Here is a 17,963-nt window from a genome sequence, read left to right on the forward strand (position 1 = left end):
GCATTGCTTGCAGATTAACACAATACTTGTGTTTTCATGGGGTCTTCCCAAACTAACTGGATGCCACAGAACTCCTTATGATAAAGAATTGTTAGTTGAAAGCTGTAGAATCAGTTATGATGATCCAAAACACTAAAAAATCCAAAAGGCTTTGATAAATGTTTGATAAAACACTTTCCTGGCTGCCAGGATTTTTTCTCATTGAATCTTGCATATTAGAAACGTTGGGAAGCATTGTCTTATTTCATCTTGACCTTTTCTAAACTAGCCCTGAAGCCTTCAACCTTTGATAAATTAGCCCTCAAGTTTTCATTCTGTTACGTGTGCTATCTAGAAAGCTAGTATCAACCAATTTGGGCTTGATCAGTTAAAACCTAAGTGCTCCACAGCTCATGTCCATGCAAAAACAAGACAGTTTTATTAGATTGCTTCCCATATGTTACGATATTCAGTTTCTCCATTAAATCCATTGGGACCTCTGTACACATTACACTGAGTGATTCGAAGTCCCTGCTCTCATCTTTTTTGTCACTTGATCATGTAGCAAAACGACACAACTGGAAAAAATGTACATTGTGTTTCTTCTTTTCGATCAAGATCAATTCTGATGAATCTGATACATTATAGTTATAATTTGATAACTTGAAAAAAAGACCCTTTTATATCAAGAGGCATTTTGCTACAAAATAATGAAGCAATAGGAATAAGTGAAAACACATACCAAAAACAAAGCTAAGTTTTTAGCACATTGCACAAAAACAAACACACAGTTGACGGTGGAAATGCACTATGACATTAATAGGCAAACAGCTGTTTGTAAGCGAGGTTCTCAAACTTCTGTGAGTACAGATGACACCAGAATCAGGCTGAGATCCAGCCCCCTTCACTCTCCCCCTCCTTCCTCTCGCTCCCTCAGCTTTTCAGTTCTCTCCCTCTAAACATCATAGCTGCTGCTGCTAGCAATGTGCGTTATGCCAGCCACAAACTGAAGACAAGCTGCTGACTGATCTCTTTCTTTGGCACTAAGGCTAAGCCTGGGTAGCCCAGGCATTTTGGAAGTATAATCAGATGCAATGGATCTAGAGGGGTTGCTATGAAGCTTTGTGGATAAATAAAAAGCTACCAAGCTAAACTGGGGCAATTGCCACCCACCCACACCCTATAAGGTAAGAGCATACCAATAAGTTGGGTTAATCACTTTATAGCTTGACAATGCTGCATTGTTGCCTGTTCATTTATTTGTGTTTTCTCTTTGCCCTGGAATGCAATGGATGACTATTTTATAGGGATTAACAGGACTGGGAGTAAGACTAAAGAAAATGTTATGTGATAAATAATACATATTAGGGGATCCCATCAATCAAATGTTTAATATAATACAACTGTAAAATGTTAAAATGTCTGTACAAAGTCACTGGGTCATCTGTGACTCCCCAAGTATTTCTCAGCATAGTGCTTAGCTAGTGTGCATATAGTTAGTACAAGCAGGCATTCAGTCCTCTGACTGCCAGGCTTGTGACAAATTTTTCACTAACACACAAATATTACTCAATGCATTCGGCCAAAATATGTATATATTGTATGTATAATGGGGGTTGTACAAAAGCCACAAGACTGTGAACTGAACATTTATGGCACAAATATACATATACTCAACCTCTCTTACACACACAGATAAACTGTGAGCGAATTGCTGATACTTACATTCTGTTCAAGAGGCTGTAATTAACCATGGCAGCACAAGACAGGAAGTGAAATGCACAGATTAAATCCCATTCCTCCAACCTGTTGATAATAACACTAAAGCAGTTTTTTGCTCATAAGAAATATTCACTTTTGCCGTATATACCTTACTTTTTAATGCTTGATGAATTTAGAATGAGACTCTAATTTACAGGGATTTAGCATATCAGAATAATATTGTGCTGCATTAGAATTCTGTTTTGCTGACACTAAGGAGCAGTTTCCTAATTCTTCACCCATCTGTGTTTGGACAAATAGTTGTTGAAAAAACTGAAAATGTATAAATCTGCCCCTGAATGTTGGCCCTTGGGTGACAAATTTGAGCTACACTACAGTGAGTTCCCTTTTAATTAAACCTAGTTGGTCAGAACTGAAAAACTAGGGGTTTCAGATATGAGGTGATTAGAAAACTTAAACTCAGGAAGCACTCCTGCAGCAATAGCAATCAAGGCCCCAGTTTACTCAAGGACTCTATAGACTTCTTTGTAATGCATTACATAATCATCATTATAATATAATCCAGTCCTCAAATGAGAAGTATGAGGAATGACAAGTAGCTACCCAAGTACATGTAAAAAGTTGCAAAGCAATGCTCTAGAGTAAGAGACTATTCCAGAGTCTGCTTCCAATGTGGACCAGAGCCCAGAGGAGAGGTGAAAGGGTAACTTGGCAGGATGTGGAATTAAGGCTCAGGGGCAGATTCAAGTTGGTTGGTCAAAGATGCAAATTTGAGTGATTAAGGGGGAGATCAAGTATAAGATGAGGTGATAACTTAGTTGTACAATTTATTGTGTCATGTTAGAGCAAACATTTTGATTGGAAGGACAAGCCACTCATTCCACAACCTACCTGCAAGTTAAAAGATTAGACGATTCCCACTTAGATACCCACTGGTGTAGACAAGTACAACATTACTGTTGTTCCCCTAAAGCCAAGAACAACTGTATTAAAGCAACTGGCGTGAAGCATTGAAACCAACTAAAAACCCTTATATATGAATGCCCACAATTTTATTTTTCCTGTAAAATAAGCTAAACAGGATTTGTAGCAGAAGCAGGTATTAAGGTTAAAAAAGGCTGCCAATCCCAGTATGTGGATAAGCAACAAAATGTAGGTGAATGCTAATAAGGCAGCATTAGGAACAGTTTAACATTTAGCAGCAATAAAAAATACCTCAATATCAGACAAAGTATTTTATGAGTAAAAAAATCCTTGCTGTTCTGATATGTTTAAATGTATGACATCTGAAGGTAACGTTGCTTGACAGAGACAGAGTTTTTCAGAAATAAGGTGACGCTAAGAATGACGTAGCTCACATGATTGGAAGCTCAACATGAGGAGTAGTTCTGCGTAAAACCAGAGAATGAGGCAAGCATTTGCTAGATATCTTGTCTGACGTCCGAATCATTTTCTGACTTGAAAGGGCTTGACTTGTATGTTTTACTGCACCACTATCATAACTTATTGTGACTTCCCAATCAATTGTATAAATGTCCTAACTTATATGTTATGATAATGATAATTCTTGCAACCTGTTACATTTTTAATAGAAAAATATTGTTATGTTATCTATTTTATTTTTAACCTGCCATTTTTTGTTGACTGTAATGACTAGTAGTCTGAATATTTAGTCCCTCTGCTATGCCTTTTCCAGTCTCTTATTAAAACCATTGCTTGGTTGCTCAGAAGGTAAGCGCTGGGGAGCGGGGGGGGGGGGCGGCGATATGTCCAGAATCGCCCCTGATCAGAATACACAATTTTCAAATTAATTCCATAAATCAGTAAAATCAATAACATATTAACACATAACACAAGTCCATTATATTTGTTATAAGAACAATTTAGATTCCAAGCCACTTAATTTGTGCATTTAACTGCACACAAATATTCTGCAGCTCAAGTCACTAGTATCCAATGTCAGTATTATCTGTTTGATCAAGTAACAGGCTAAGGCAGTCATATAGCTGATAAATGGACTGATCATCTACATTAAATGCAATGCATTTCATGTCTAATCCATTCTGTCATGCTACAGAAATCTAAAACACTCAGGTCAAGGCTCAGTTCACTCTGAAGTGGGGGCCCATCTGGACTTGCAAGAGTATGAGATCAGCAGAAATGAAAACAGCATGGAACTTTGTCCAGTCCTTCCAAGAGTACTGTTGCCCAAAGGCTTGTCTGACTATTCTTTTTTGATGTTATTACAAATTTACTAAACTCATGACTCCAAGTTGTCCAAATGTTAATTTCAACATGTGTGTGTTGGAAGGCCCCTTTTAAAAACCATTCATAGAAAGTAGAATTATTTTGACAATAATTACTTGTATGTTTTCTGCACCATATAAATAATAGGTATGCTAAAAAACACTAAAAAAACGAAACCCTGTGTCAGAAATTAAGATCACATCCTGTTAGGACAGTTATTAAGTATACTCAATATTTATCCTGCAATCAAATATGCCCAGTACCCTGCATGAAATGCATGGGCTGCACACTATAAAAACAGGAGAAGGGTGGCTGAGTGGGTGGATCTGAAAGATACAGTGTATAGGGCACTTTCACATAAATTACACAGAGCTTCAGTCTGTATGAAGTAAGTTAAACTCTGCCATAATGCGTTTATTACATGCACAACCTGTAAGCCAAAACATGCTGTGCATGTAATAAAAATGTTATAGTAGAGTTTCTGGGGGTTTTGTGCCTGTTTCCTACACATTTATGTTTCTCTACAAGTTGTACATGCTGTGGACAGCAGAATAGAAGCAGGTTGCAGCAGAAATATAAATAAAAGCATTAGGTGCCCCTATATTATCTATATATATATATATATAGATATATACTTGAATAAATAAATTACATAACATCTGAACAAACTGTAGTTAAAATTTAAAAAAACTGTACTACATTGTCTTAAAAGCAAATGAAAATCTGTACTTGCATAATGCACTGCTTCATGTTAGCTCATGCGAAGACTGTTATGGCCTGGAGACACTCTCTTAAGTTTAAATGCAGCAGCACTAAGCACAAAGAAGCACTCTTCCCTCTCTTGGCTTCAGGGCATAAGCAAGGACTCAGCCAGCTGAGAGTAGCATCTTCATACTTTTATTCTAGTCCAAAAGACTTTCATTTTAAAGGTATAAATCTTATGTTGACCTTGTTAAAATATGGTATCCAATACAGAGTGGTTTTTTCTACTCATAATTATTGCTATATACTTTCTTAATTTCAGTCGATTTTGTTTCTATAACATTTCTATAACATTGATGGTAGGAAATGTTACAAGACACTTCACATTCTGTTTTAAACTTAAGGAAGACACTGATTACATTGTTAACTGTGAGCATAAATATTTCTTGTCTTAATGTTGTAGCGATTTCAGGTAGTTGGACTGTGGTCTCACTGGGAGATAGACCTTTGCATAAACTTTCACACATCCAAAACAGATGCACAGACAGTTCAATGCAAAATTAGTAGCCCTTGGCCAGTTTATTTGAGGCTCCAAAGATAAAAAAGAATACAAAATACAGAAAATAAAATCCAAAGCCTGTCTGGCTCTATCTAATGCACAGGTGGTTTCCCTGTCTACAATGGGGTAAAGGCCTATTGCTCAAGCCCTTACAAAAAACCCTTCAAGACCTTTTCTCTTAAAAAAAGTATAACTCACAGGGTCTCGGGTTTTGCAGGTCCTACTTTTCCCCCTGTTCTCACTCTCAAAGGCCCCTTTCAGGCCACTTGGCTTTTTCCCAGTTTCAGTTTGCCTAAGGTCATTGTCTAGGCTTTTCCACATCTAATTTAACTGTGTTTTGGAGGCCTTATGAGAACCATGACTTGGAATGAGAAGGTACCTGTAAAAATGATAAGCAAAGTATTTTGACCTAGAAGAGTCAAGTATTACGCACTTGTGCAGGAAGTAGAATGAAAATTAATTTTTGATGCAGTAGGGTTCACATGGAATAAAAAAAACACAACTGGAAGGTTGCCAAGTGCAGCCAGGTATAGAAAGAAATATAGGAATATAGGTATAGGAAGAAAGAAAAAGGTCTAGATGAGGGAACACTTAAGATACCTTTATAATGTATATGTGGCTGCTACAACAAAACATTCTCCCACTGGTGCAACTGTCATATTTATCTCAAGTAGACATATACCTCTTCATATATCTTATGGCTGCCTTCTGGATCACCCTAAAGTTATAAATGAGAATATGAGTGAGATATTGACCTTGATGGGCATTTCTTCTCTTTTCGGATATTGTTCGTTTTAAGCTACGACAAGAATTTGCTGTTAAGGTTTGATCTGTGATGTCCTACTGATTTAAGAAAAAAAGTATTTAATATCTAAAAGTGTAGCCAAATGAATAGAGAATTAATATTTTCAAAGTCAGGGCAGAATATAGAAGAGTGCCTGCACAGATTTATAAAAAGTGGAGAGCGTAGGAAACATTATGTAGGTGGAAACAGCAGGAATGGCAGAGAACCTGAATGTGAGGCTTTGAAACAATATATTATGTGTGTTCATTTACCTTTGAATTAGTGTGTGGGAGGGACAAACATTATTATGTGTTGAGTGTGGATTTTGCAAAATCTATTGAGTTGCTGTATGATGTAAAAGTTATCGCTATTTCTTTTTTGTTTTGTTTTTTAAACACATTTGATGTATTTAAATAGCAAAATGCTATAAAGGTGATACAGGTATAGGATCCGTTATCCAGAAAACTGTTTGTCAAAAAGCTCCAAATTATGTGAACGCCATCTCCCATACACTCCATTTTTATCAAATAATTCCAAATTTACAAATGATTTCCTTTTTTTCTGTAATTAGATATAATTCATCCTTGGGGATAAAACAATCTATTGGGTTTATTTAATGTTTAAATGATTGTTTGGAGACTTAGGGGCCATTTAGTAAATGTCGAATTTTTTAGCCCTAAAAGGCACAAAAAAATTCAACTTTTTACTTGAAAATGGCTAATAATTTGAATCTGACAGATAGCCAGCTAAAACTTGCCAAGATCATGTAAGAGTCAATGGCAGGTGTCCCTTCATTTTCTTGGAGGATCCTTGTTTTGCTTAAAAACTTTAGAGGTTTTGGATGCTGATTTTTTTGTGCGACAATTCGAAAAATGTTTCGGTGCAACAGTCGAAAATGTTTCAATTCAGACTTTTTAGTAAATGTCAGCTATACACGGAAATTAGTTTATTCAAATTTCAAAAAATGAGAAATGTTAGAGTTTTAGTAAATCTACCTCTTAGAGAAGGGTGATCCAAATAATGGAAAGACCCCATATCCTGAAAACCTCAGGGTCCAAGCATTCTGGGCAACACGTCCTGCCCCTGTCCTGTTAATTACAAATTAAAAATATAAATATAATTTTAAGTTTTTTTTACAATGACACCAGATCTTAAAATTGCTCTTATTATAGGTATGCTGTATGAGGACCAATTTCCCACAGCTCTGTATTAGGTGTATTTCATTAGCCGTGCGCAGACAAACATGATGTATTTTTCATAAGTGTATCTATTTAAAGAGGAATGTTGGGAGGCCCAGTACGTGACACTACAGTGATGTTATGCATTATTAATGGACAGTTTCTTCACTGATGCAAAGAATCTACTCAGTGGTTATGAGAACAAATTCCTGAGGGAGAGTATCTCTACACAAATACGTCATGGGCTGCCCTCAGGTAGGATCAGAGAGCGGAATACTGCTAGAAATGGGCAGGACAGTGTTTCTTTGGTGGTATGTAGACTCCATTGGAGCAAGAGCAAGTTAATGAATTCTGCATGCTGTGCAAAGCAATGAGGAATACGTTGTTGTTGTAATAATAATAACACACAATTTGTATATTACAGGTTGCCAAAGGCATTTAATGAGTACCCTTCTAAGTCGTCTTATGTTGTTTTCCTGGCCTAACCACAACACTGCCTTCCCAATAGTGTTCACAAATACTGGCACATGCAGCTTCCTTGCTTCACAGAGGAAGAAACAAATTAAAAGTGACATCTTTTTGGAATCTGTGCAGACTTTAAAGTGTAAAGAGTGCACAGCCACACATCTAAAGTATTTGAACTGCCAGACCCAAATGCCCACACAGACTGGCAGTGACTTTGACTAAAGGAGTCAGCCACCTAATTAATTATGGCTGTCCAAGGGGCTCCCATTTTTGCAACACAGATAACTCCTCCAAGCACATGACCTTTTGAGGGTTTGAATGTTGCAGTCATTTCCACACCAAAGATTAAAATTGAGAACAATTAATTTGTCAGAACGACCTCAAGGCTTTGTCAAAACCAATGTTATTTTTTACATGGCAAGTAGGTTGATTCTGCATAGGAAAGTCCATGCTGGAAACAAGTTTGAGGGCATGACATTATTTCATTAATCTATCATTCAGGACAAAGTATTTTAAAAGACAGATGATTGAATCACAGCACAATCTTTAAAAAAGGAGCCATTAGGTTTGGGCAGATGGCATACTATAACTAGATTTTATTTTTGCTCTAAGCAGAGTTAATTGATTCCTTTCAAGGTGCACGACCATTTGAATCACAAGAGACTGCTCCGCTGTCCCAGCTTGCTTCTAGGTTTCAAGTAGGATATTGTAGTGTGGAAAACCAAGTAACATTTTTTATAAATGTATTAAATCTCTTGCAATGCATTTACTGTAACACTCATCAGAAATGATCCAATCCCTCCGTGTAGCATTATGTGTAGTGTGGCTTTCCCTCTCTCTCGCTCTTTTGGAACTGCTTCTGCTGTCTCTTGTAGCAACTGTAGCCATAGCAACCAGGCTCTCTACAAACACTGTACCCATCCACATTAAATTGCCATCATTTACTGCGTTGTTGCAGATTATGTCAGTTTTAGCTTTAGATGGAGTGTAATATTTCCCGAGTATCCTGCAACAGTTACTGCAGCTGTTCTATTAAAACACTCATCATAAAACATTCCATTTACATAGAACAGTGCCCAGAGTTGGCTTAAATAGTGTTCCAATAAATATTTATAGCAATAGAATCCCTTATTTATGCATCACCTTTTTTTCCAATGTGTTATTTTAATGATGGAGTGAATACACATAGATCCTTGGATTATTTACTTTGTATTTGGTTTTCATTTTCACTAAGAATTGTTCATATTTCACATTTAGAAAACTATGTCTAAGTTATAAAGAGTAAGATATAGCTAGTCTGTCAGTAGTGAATATTCAACATTTTTTGCAGTACAGCAAATAAACTAACTGTAGTACTTCTTGCTTAGAATTATTCATTTCAAAGCACTCTTCTCTACTCACTATGTTATGGCTCCTTACAGCATTGAATCTTGTTAAACGGGGTTAATGCTTTGAACCTGTGCTCAAAAGTGAAATTTGGAACAGTTTGAGGAACCCTGGATGAAACTACATGGAAAGCTGGCAGTGTAAATTGAGAGTTCAATGGGCTTTTAGTTTAGCAGCAAATGGGAGATTATTTATGCCAGAAAATACTCAATTCTCTCTCAGTCTGAGTATACACTCAGATTTGCTCAAAATGTCCTTGAAGGTATTGCATCCATAGTGCAGATATCTGATAATGATTGACAAGCAATGTATCCAAATAGACAATCCAAAACCATTAGTATAGGGTTAAATAATTATGTACATTAGTTTTCAAATGATTCTACTATTTACAATGTGGATTGTTTGCAGAATATAGATTCATTACTAGAGACTCACTTCAAAAGGTCTGGTGTGGCTTGACTTATGTAAAGCTAAAGGCAAGAAACATATGAGCAACATGTGTGTGTGGGGCCAGTAGGATCAGGAAGTCGCCAGGCAGTAGAAAAGTACCAACAATACAAATGAATTGTTTAAGATTTATAAGAGGTAATTAGACTGCTGTAAAGTATACCATTTGCATTAGCATTTGTATTATCATTTAAGTAACCAAAATCTAAACCTACTGTGTTGCATGCAGCATCACTTTTTGAGCAGAAGTAGCAAATGCATGAAAACACCATTGTAGAACAATACCACATTTTACCACAATATCACATTTTATATCCAACACAGCTAGGGTGTTTGTGGTGCACCAACCTCCACTGAGCTTCTATCTATCATCATAACTACATCTCTGCATCTGCAAGCTAATTGCCCCTCCTATACAAATGATCATGGCAGCAGTAAAGAAACTTGGTAAAAACTTACCATCACACCCAACCTCTCCCCCAGATACTGCTTGGTGCATAGTCTGGAGGTTTGGCCACCTCTCAATACCAGCACATCAGAGTAGAGTAAAGGTGGCAATAACTGGTAAGATTCGCTCGTTTGGCAAGGTTGCCAAACAAACAGATCTTTGTCCTGATATGCCCACCTTGGATGGGCAATATTGTGCTAATGCAATTGTTTGGCCAAACAATAGCATTACACTGAAGGGGAAAGGAAAAGTAGGAGCGAGGATCACATAAATGAGGCAATGCAGTCCTCAGTCTGAGAGAAAAATCAAGCCTGCCCAATCGATATCTGATTTTGGTCACATATAGTCAGATAGGCCCACCATAGGGCCGCATACATGGGCAGATAAGTTGCTGGATTTGGTCTAAAGGGCCTGAATCAATGGTTTATATCCGTGTATGGCCACCGTAACCCCTGCATGGTTTATTTAATAAAAATCAACATTTCAGGGGCACAGCCTTTCAGAGAAACATTGTGTTTACCAGGGTTTCATTGGGCCTTGTACCCTATTAATTAATTATGTAAATTATTAGCCCTTAAATTGTGTTACCATTCTTTGAGCTGTATGCCTGATGGATGTGCCCCTGAAACATTTCTTTTCCCCAAATAAAACATGCAGGGGTTACCACACATATAATTGCTCTGATGGTCTTATGACTAATTTGGAGGTGTATGGAAACCCCCTATTTATCAGCTATGTTGGAAAATCTGAGCTACCAATGATTGCATTGACCAATCTATGTTGATATCAGCTAGCAATCTACCAGGTCTGGCTGTTTTACTAATTACTTCAAGATCTGTAAATGTATCCTGTAATTATACTTACTATTTTATTCTTATTAGTGGAAGCCAGAGTATACTCATCTTGGAATTATAAACAACAGAGGAATCGGAAGCTGAGATTTCGGCTTTGTGTAACTATGGAAACCAGGCAATAAGAGCATTGGGATAAGAACAGGCAATCAGGAGAAAAACGTGGAAGATAAGCAGTACAGAATTTGAATCAGATAAATGAGGAAACAGACAAAGGTCATGGAAAAATAAAAGTTTTGTGTTGCAGATTGGCACAAGCCTTGGGAGGACCTGATATAGGAAGAAATGTTCAAAACAAGCATTTTGAAGTGGTGTCATTTGGATGCTTCCTATAGAAATATGGTCTAATTCCACATCTATTTTTCTGGGAACCAAATGCTTCCTTAAAAGTATATATACTGTATATATATATATGTGTGTAGGGATCCCCAAAATTGGGCCCCTTAGGATGTGTTCCTCTAGAATAGGCCCCAGAGGGTGGCACTGTAGTATTGGGACACCTAAGGTGGTCTGGGATATAATTAGTTAAAAAGGAGTTTCCCTGTAGTTCAGGCAGCAGCCACTGGGTGGTGTGTTAAGATATAAAAGGGAATGCAGCCATGTGCTGTTAGCTTTTCCAGCCTGGGACCTCCCTCTGTGGAGGGGTGAATAACAGGCCTGCGTTCAAATAGCAGTGGGTGATAAGAGATCACTCTAGGAGTGATAGATAGGGTTAATTAGCTGGGCAGACATAGCCCCAACTGGAGCAAGTGGGATTAAGATCCCCCAGTACTACATCACTGGAGTCAGGGAGTAATAGTGGTCAGTTAGGAGATTCCTAATCCAGTGGGTGCTCAGGCGTGAGTACCGGGGTGGGCCCTAGAGAGGGTCTCCTGGCGTGAGTACTGGGGGGATCTCCCATGGAGGGTCACCTGGCGGGAGTACCGTGAGTAGCCCCAGGGAGAGAGGTTCTCCAAAAGAGAAGTGTGTACCCTGATTTCTAAGTGTGCTTCTGAATATCCTGCCTGTCTGCAATAAATAAGTTCTTGTGGTTCAACATTATACCAGTGTGCTGGTCTCTTCATACAGTGAGGATCCTCAACTGCTCGGTAAGCAGCTACCCCAAAGGGAGGGGCAAGGTGCCGGGAGTTGCAGGGAGTCCCTGTCCAAGGAGTATAGTACAGTACCAAGTTTCCCAGGGATGGGAGTTATAGTTTCACCTATACTTACCCTGGGTGGAGGCACGCCAATCAGCAAAGTATACCTGTTCCCCCATAGTAAGCGGGGGCATAGGGCTCCTGTAGCGGCAAAAGTATCAGCAGTAGCAGCATTGTCACAAAAGTGGGCTACACATATATATATAAGTATTAGCTACTCTCAATGAAGGTTCAGCCTGTACCACAATTTGTTAATCTTGGTGGTTTTTATACTTTAAATCCAAATAGAAATTGACTTGGCGCTTGCAGGTTCTGATTAATATGGTGTAGTGGTTGCTGCCATGGAAACCTTTCCACTTGGCACACTAAATTTTATACAGAAGAAAAGCAATCCTTAAGGCAAACATTGCTGAAAAGAATACTATTTTTTTTACTTTTTCTTTATCTCCCATAATTATTGTGCAATACAAGAAAGCATATATATATATATATATATATATATATAAATATATGTCCTTCAGTTTACATTGAGTAAACAAAGAACAAATGGGGTGTTTTTAAAACTCAAAAGTTGTTAACAAACACTGTTAAAAATTGTATGTTTGCTAAACCTACTACAATCTCAATAAATAAACTGCTGTTCAGCCATGGGGCAGAAGAAATAGGAATATAGCGTACATATTTAAGTAGCTGATAATGGATACGCTGGATTGAATACAATGGTTTTAGTTGTAAAGCACAAAGGTAAACAGGAGTCATATCTCATTCTCATGCCTCATAACAGAACTATAGAATGAAAGCTTTACATATAACATAAAAGTTTTGTTACCATTTGTTGTCAAGAAATAGTTTATTTGTAGATGTTGGGGGATGGCCATGTATATATATCTGCATTAAAGGTAGCCCAAACAAAATACTGCTAGGTTTTTTCTAGGCCAAGTTCTGGTTCTAAGCACAGAATGCTGGAGACTGGTTTTCAAATATTTCTTATTTGGTTTTTTTTTCTTGCACCAAAAAAGAAACTGCTGATGCTATAATCTTGCACTAAAATATGTTGTTATTGTTACCATTTCTTATCATATTTAGACAAATTATATTATTCATTTTACCGATAAAAATATACCTAATTTCCCAGAATATACAGTCTAGCCAGCATAATAGCCATCTCATTTGCAACATGATAATATCCAGACTATCATGGTCCAGTAACTCATATTATTATCTTTTTTTTTGCAGACGGATCTTTCAGGACCCCAGATATCATGTCTATAGGTTCACAGTCCATTCCTCCTGGAGGCCCTAATGGAATTCTTAGAAGTCAGTCATTTGCTGGTTTTAGTGGGATTCCAGAACGCAGATCTCGGTAAGAATTTCTTACGCTTGAGCTAATCCAGGGATATAAGGTGAACTTCTGTACGGATTGTAACAAATATATACATTGTTTAAATGATGAACTGCTCCAATGACTGTAGCTGACAAATGTAAAGCAATATGTGTACCTTTTAAACATAATTACTCAGATTATAATAACTCCCTAATTGTGCACATTAATGAAAGGGCCATCTTATATTGTCCTGTAGAATTGTAAAATTCCCTAACAAAGATTATTATGAACCCCCTTTGTGCAGCCATTATATAGTTCTTATTAACGCAGCACAAAAGGGACCATTAACATTATACAACATTATGTGTTGTATAATGTTAGTTGTTGTTTTTGCATTACATTCAGTTCATTATAACATTGTATGGAAGCAAATTTGATAAAATGTGTATTTGTATATTGTATATGTATTATTTTGTAATATTCCAAATCAAAATTGAGTTCTTCTACAAACAGTTTTGTGGTTCTCATGCATACTTTAAAAAAGCTGAAATTATTATTGGCTCATTTCCCATTATACCTATACAGTTATACCAAGAATATGGCAAAGGTCTGCAAATGTATGATGTAAATCCACATTTTTGAACACTAGTAAAAAATAATTAATAAAATTAAAAGTAAACTAAAAAGTTTTTCATGAAAATTTTTGACATTTTTTTACTGTGACCAAATACATTACATTAGAAAGTCATACTGTTGTACTGTTCAGTTGCTACAGTTGTACACCGCAAATAAGCTCACCTTTACTTTAAATAGATAGCAAGGCCTTCTGTCTGGCAGATCCTACCTGTGACATTGGTCTAACCCTAAAGGTGTTTGTATTCTTGTGAGCTGGCTACTCACCTACTGATCCATCTTAATTTTGACCACATACAGGTCTAATGCATTTTGTGCACTGGGCACTTAATCATAGGTTATGATGGTTACTGGTAAGTGGTTACTGGTAAGTTAATCTACTGTGGTTACATACTAAAATGATTTCTTAATTATACTGTCCAGTTCAAAACCAGATAGGTAGTAACCCTAATTTTCAACAAGAGAAAAGTTCAATTCATAGACACTGGCAATCCAACAGCAGTGGGTCTCATTTATTGACATACATGGTAAATTGCACTAGTGAAGTTGCCTATTGTAATTAGTTAGCAGGTAGCTTTGCTCAGCTGACTACAAATGACTAAAAAAATGAAATGATGTATGTATGTATGTATATAGTTTTATTAATATGGTGCTACTTGTACACACAGCACTGTTGGGGTTGCCACCTAGTCAGTGTTTCACCAGCCTAGCCAACCAAGGCTGCCATAGCAGGGACCAGTATTTTCGTTAACTTTCACAACTTTCTCGTGCTTTGCGTCAATTTGCGCAACAAAATCATATTTGTCGCAATGACTACGAAAGTTTCGTTATTCATTCAAGCTTCGGTATCGTGACTTTCCTTTGGCCAGGTTGGAGCTGCAGAGTGCCATTGAGCCCTATGGGAGACTTTCCTTGGGCCAGGTTGAAGCTGCAGAGTGCCATTGAGTCCTATGGGAGGCTTCCAAAATCATGCACAGAAGGATCAAAGTCAGGAAGGTTTTTGTGCTGTTTACGATCGGTCAGATACGAAAATTTCGGAACTTTTGGATCATACCACGATATTTTTGTACGACCACGATACAAATTTTCGCACAATTAACGCACATCTGAAATTATTGTTAATAATTTTGCCAATCGTATTTAAAAACATCCGAAATTCGGACTTTGATAAATCAGCCTCAGGTGTCTATTGATTCGGGGAAGCCTGGAGCTACAGCCACCAAACAAATGTATCTGCTCTCAATGACTTGTAACTCTGCTGCAGTTGTAAAGTGCTATAAGCCTCTCACAGCACCATTCACTGTGCAAAATTCCCTATGCAATAGAATAAAGGCAAGCATACCAACATTTCAAGAGGGAATATTTTATTGTAAGTTATAGGCATGTAATTCCTGATTGAAATGCTTATTGCAGATAGCTCCAGGTTTCCCACAGCTGCCTGATCAACAAATGCAGCAAACTTGATTTTTGGTGCCAAGTACCTAAGTAGCAACCAACGGTTCTTGTTTACAATGATGCTTATGTATTACATCAGCTATAGTTGCATCAGGCACATTGCCACCTCATGGATGCAATTATGCTCACATTATGGGGAAACATGGCAAATTGCACTCAAAATGCACTTGCTTTGGTAAATGAACCCTTAAATTATTTAAGATGTTAGGTATTTGGTTCTATTATACTCCATGATAATTAATGCTTGTTTTTCCTAATAATTATACTTGTTAGTAAATCTTGTAGAATTATATTTGCAGTGATACATTTTCTTTTTCATTAAGATGTAACTCTTTCCTTGGAAGCACTTCTGTACCCAAGAAGCCTCAAGCAAAGCAGAAGAAAATGCATAACTTAGTTCACAAGAGTAATAGCACGTCTAAAGAGCCTCAGCCTGAAAGGGTGGAAGAAATATATGGAGCTTTAAAGAATGGACTTGAGTAAGTACTTTCCCCTTTCTCCTTCTTGCATCTGCAAGTATACTTTTTAACATACGGTCATAACATTTACTTAGTCTGTAAGTAATTAAAATAATCCATAGATGAAAAGATAAATGTAGAGTTACCTTTATCAGGAGAGACCTGCAATTTATCATGTGAAAATTTATAGGTGAGATTCAATTCAAGGAGAGAAAACATTTCTCCTAATTCCTCAGAGAGCTGCCTACTGCACATGCCTAACTGATTGATGCAGAGGCAGCAAGCATGCCCAGTAAGCACCTCTTTAAGGTCATCATAGTCAGAAAGACTATGACTCAAGCAAAATGAGGCAGAGCTTAATGCTAGACAAGGAAGTCAGTAAAAGAGCTGCAGTTCAGCTGTTTGAAATAGAGAAACAAAATAAATCCATATACAGGGAGAAAGGTATGTTATTCTGGGGGGCTTTTAGAGTAATTTTAGGGGATTTTGAAATAAAAGGATTACTTCGCCTTTAATTTGGATCTCCAGTTGTGTTTGGATGTCTTCTTACTGTATTTGATTTGTTTTGTTAGTGAATATCTAGAAGTTCACCAAGCTGAGCTAGACAAGCTGACTTCCCAATTAAAAGACATGAAAAGAAACTCAAGATTGGTAAGTAGACTTCCAAAATTAGCTAAAAAAAAAAAAATATATATATATATATATATTTAGGTTATAGAAGGTTTTTTGCTTTATAGTGTAGGCATAATACGGATAGAGCCTAAGTGTATCAGAGAGTCTATTATGTTAAAGATTTTAAAGAATGTGCCAAATTCAGTTTCAACATAATAGACATACAAAGACTACTTTCTCATCTGACTGAATTTCACCCAATATAGTATGTGTGTAACAGGGGAGGGTCATGAAATATCACTAAGCAATCCCTTCTTATGGGGTTTTACTCAACAAATCTTTACATAGGTCAAGAATGGACAGATCTGCGCAAGGGCAGAAGGGACAGACAAGCATAGTTGGTTTGATCATTAAAAAACGATCTTATTGGGCCAAAGGTTACAAATCACCTTTTATACCAGCAATATGTACCTGCGGTACACTTTTAAAAAAACAAGCATTAATACTATGCAGCCTACAAATGAAAAAGGATAGCCTTAATTGTAACCTCACCACATTACACTAGGCAATTTCATTTTTATTTTAATGTATTTATTTTTGGTGAAAAATATTATGGTAATGCTAAAGTTAATGCAGACTAAATTCAATTAAAAGCATAAAATTAAATATAATGCCCTGTCACAGGCTTTAAAGACAAACTTAGTAAAATTAATGTGACAAAGGCCCCAGTGCAGTATTTTTGGGCCTCCATTTCAAAGAGAAGGAAAGATCACTGCCAAATTTTAAGGTGGCCATACACGGAGCGATTGTAGCTGCCAATATCGGTCCCTTAGACCGATTCGGCAGCTTATCGGCCCCTGTAAGGGCAGCAACGACAGGCCTGCCCTAACAACATCTGGCCTGAAATCGCCCATATATCGATCGGGCAGGTTAAAAAATTTAGTCGGATCGGGGTCCGCAACGGCTCCTTGATGCTGTGCACGAACCGACTGCACCCATTACCATTAACCGAATTAGCCTAAATTTGCCCGATATCGCTCAACCGTTGGTAGGGACTTCAGGAGTAGAGCACCAGCTTTTCAGCTAGCACTATGGAGCGATCCTCTTCCTGCTTCCCTTCCTTTGTCAAGTGTGCATATGTAGAGTAAAAACTTTAAAGGAAAAACATGTTTTTTTTCAAAACACATCAGTTAATAGAACTTCTCAAACAGAATCCTGCACTGAAATTTGTTTTTTAAAAACACAGATTTCACAGAAATTTCACATGGGGCTAGCCATATTCTTCATTTCCTAGGGTGCCAAAGCCACGTGACATGTGCTCTGATAAACTCCAGTCACACTTTACTGCTGAGCTGCAAGTTGTATCCCCCCCTCCCAGCAGCCGATCAGCAGAACAATGGGAAGGTAGCAAAGCCGCTCCCAGTACATATCAGAACAGCACTCAATAGTAAGAAATCCAAGTCCAGTTTGGGACTTACAGTTACATGGGAGTAGGAGAAACAATAGGTGATCTAAAAAACAGTTCTAATGTGTAGCGCTGGCTCCTTCTGAAAGCTCAGATTCAGGCACAATGCACT

The 17,963-nt window shown here is 37.4% G+C and overlaps 1 protein-coding gene across 3 annotated transcripts in view; it reads left to right on the top strand.

Moving 5' to 3' along the window:
- Positions 1 to 17,963, top strand: part of ripor2 (RHO family interacting cell polarization regulator 2) — an 87,783-nt gene that overhangs the window by 18,401 nt on the left and 51,419 nt on the right. For 2 of the 3 annotated variants that reach the window (XM_031903254.1, XM_031903255.1), the window contains exons 2-4: positions 13,141 to 13,267; positions 15,640 to 15,795; positions 16,347 to 16,425. In XM_031903254.1, coding sequence (XP_031759114.1) covers positions 13,141 to 13,267; positions 15,640 to 15,795; positions 16,347 to 16,425 — 362 coding nt within the window. 3 annotated transcript variants of the gene reach the window in all.

Source organism: Xenopus tropicalis, chromosome 6 (genome assembly GCF_000004195.4).
Source record: "Xenopus tropicalis strain Nigerian chromosome 6, UCB_Xtro_10.0, whole genome shotgun sequence".
NCBI lineage: Eukaryota > Metazoa > Chordata > Amphibia > Anura > Pipidae > Xenopus > Xenopus tropicalis.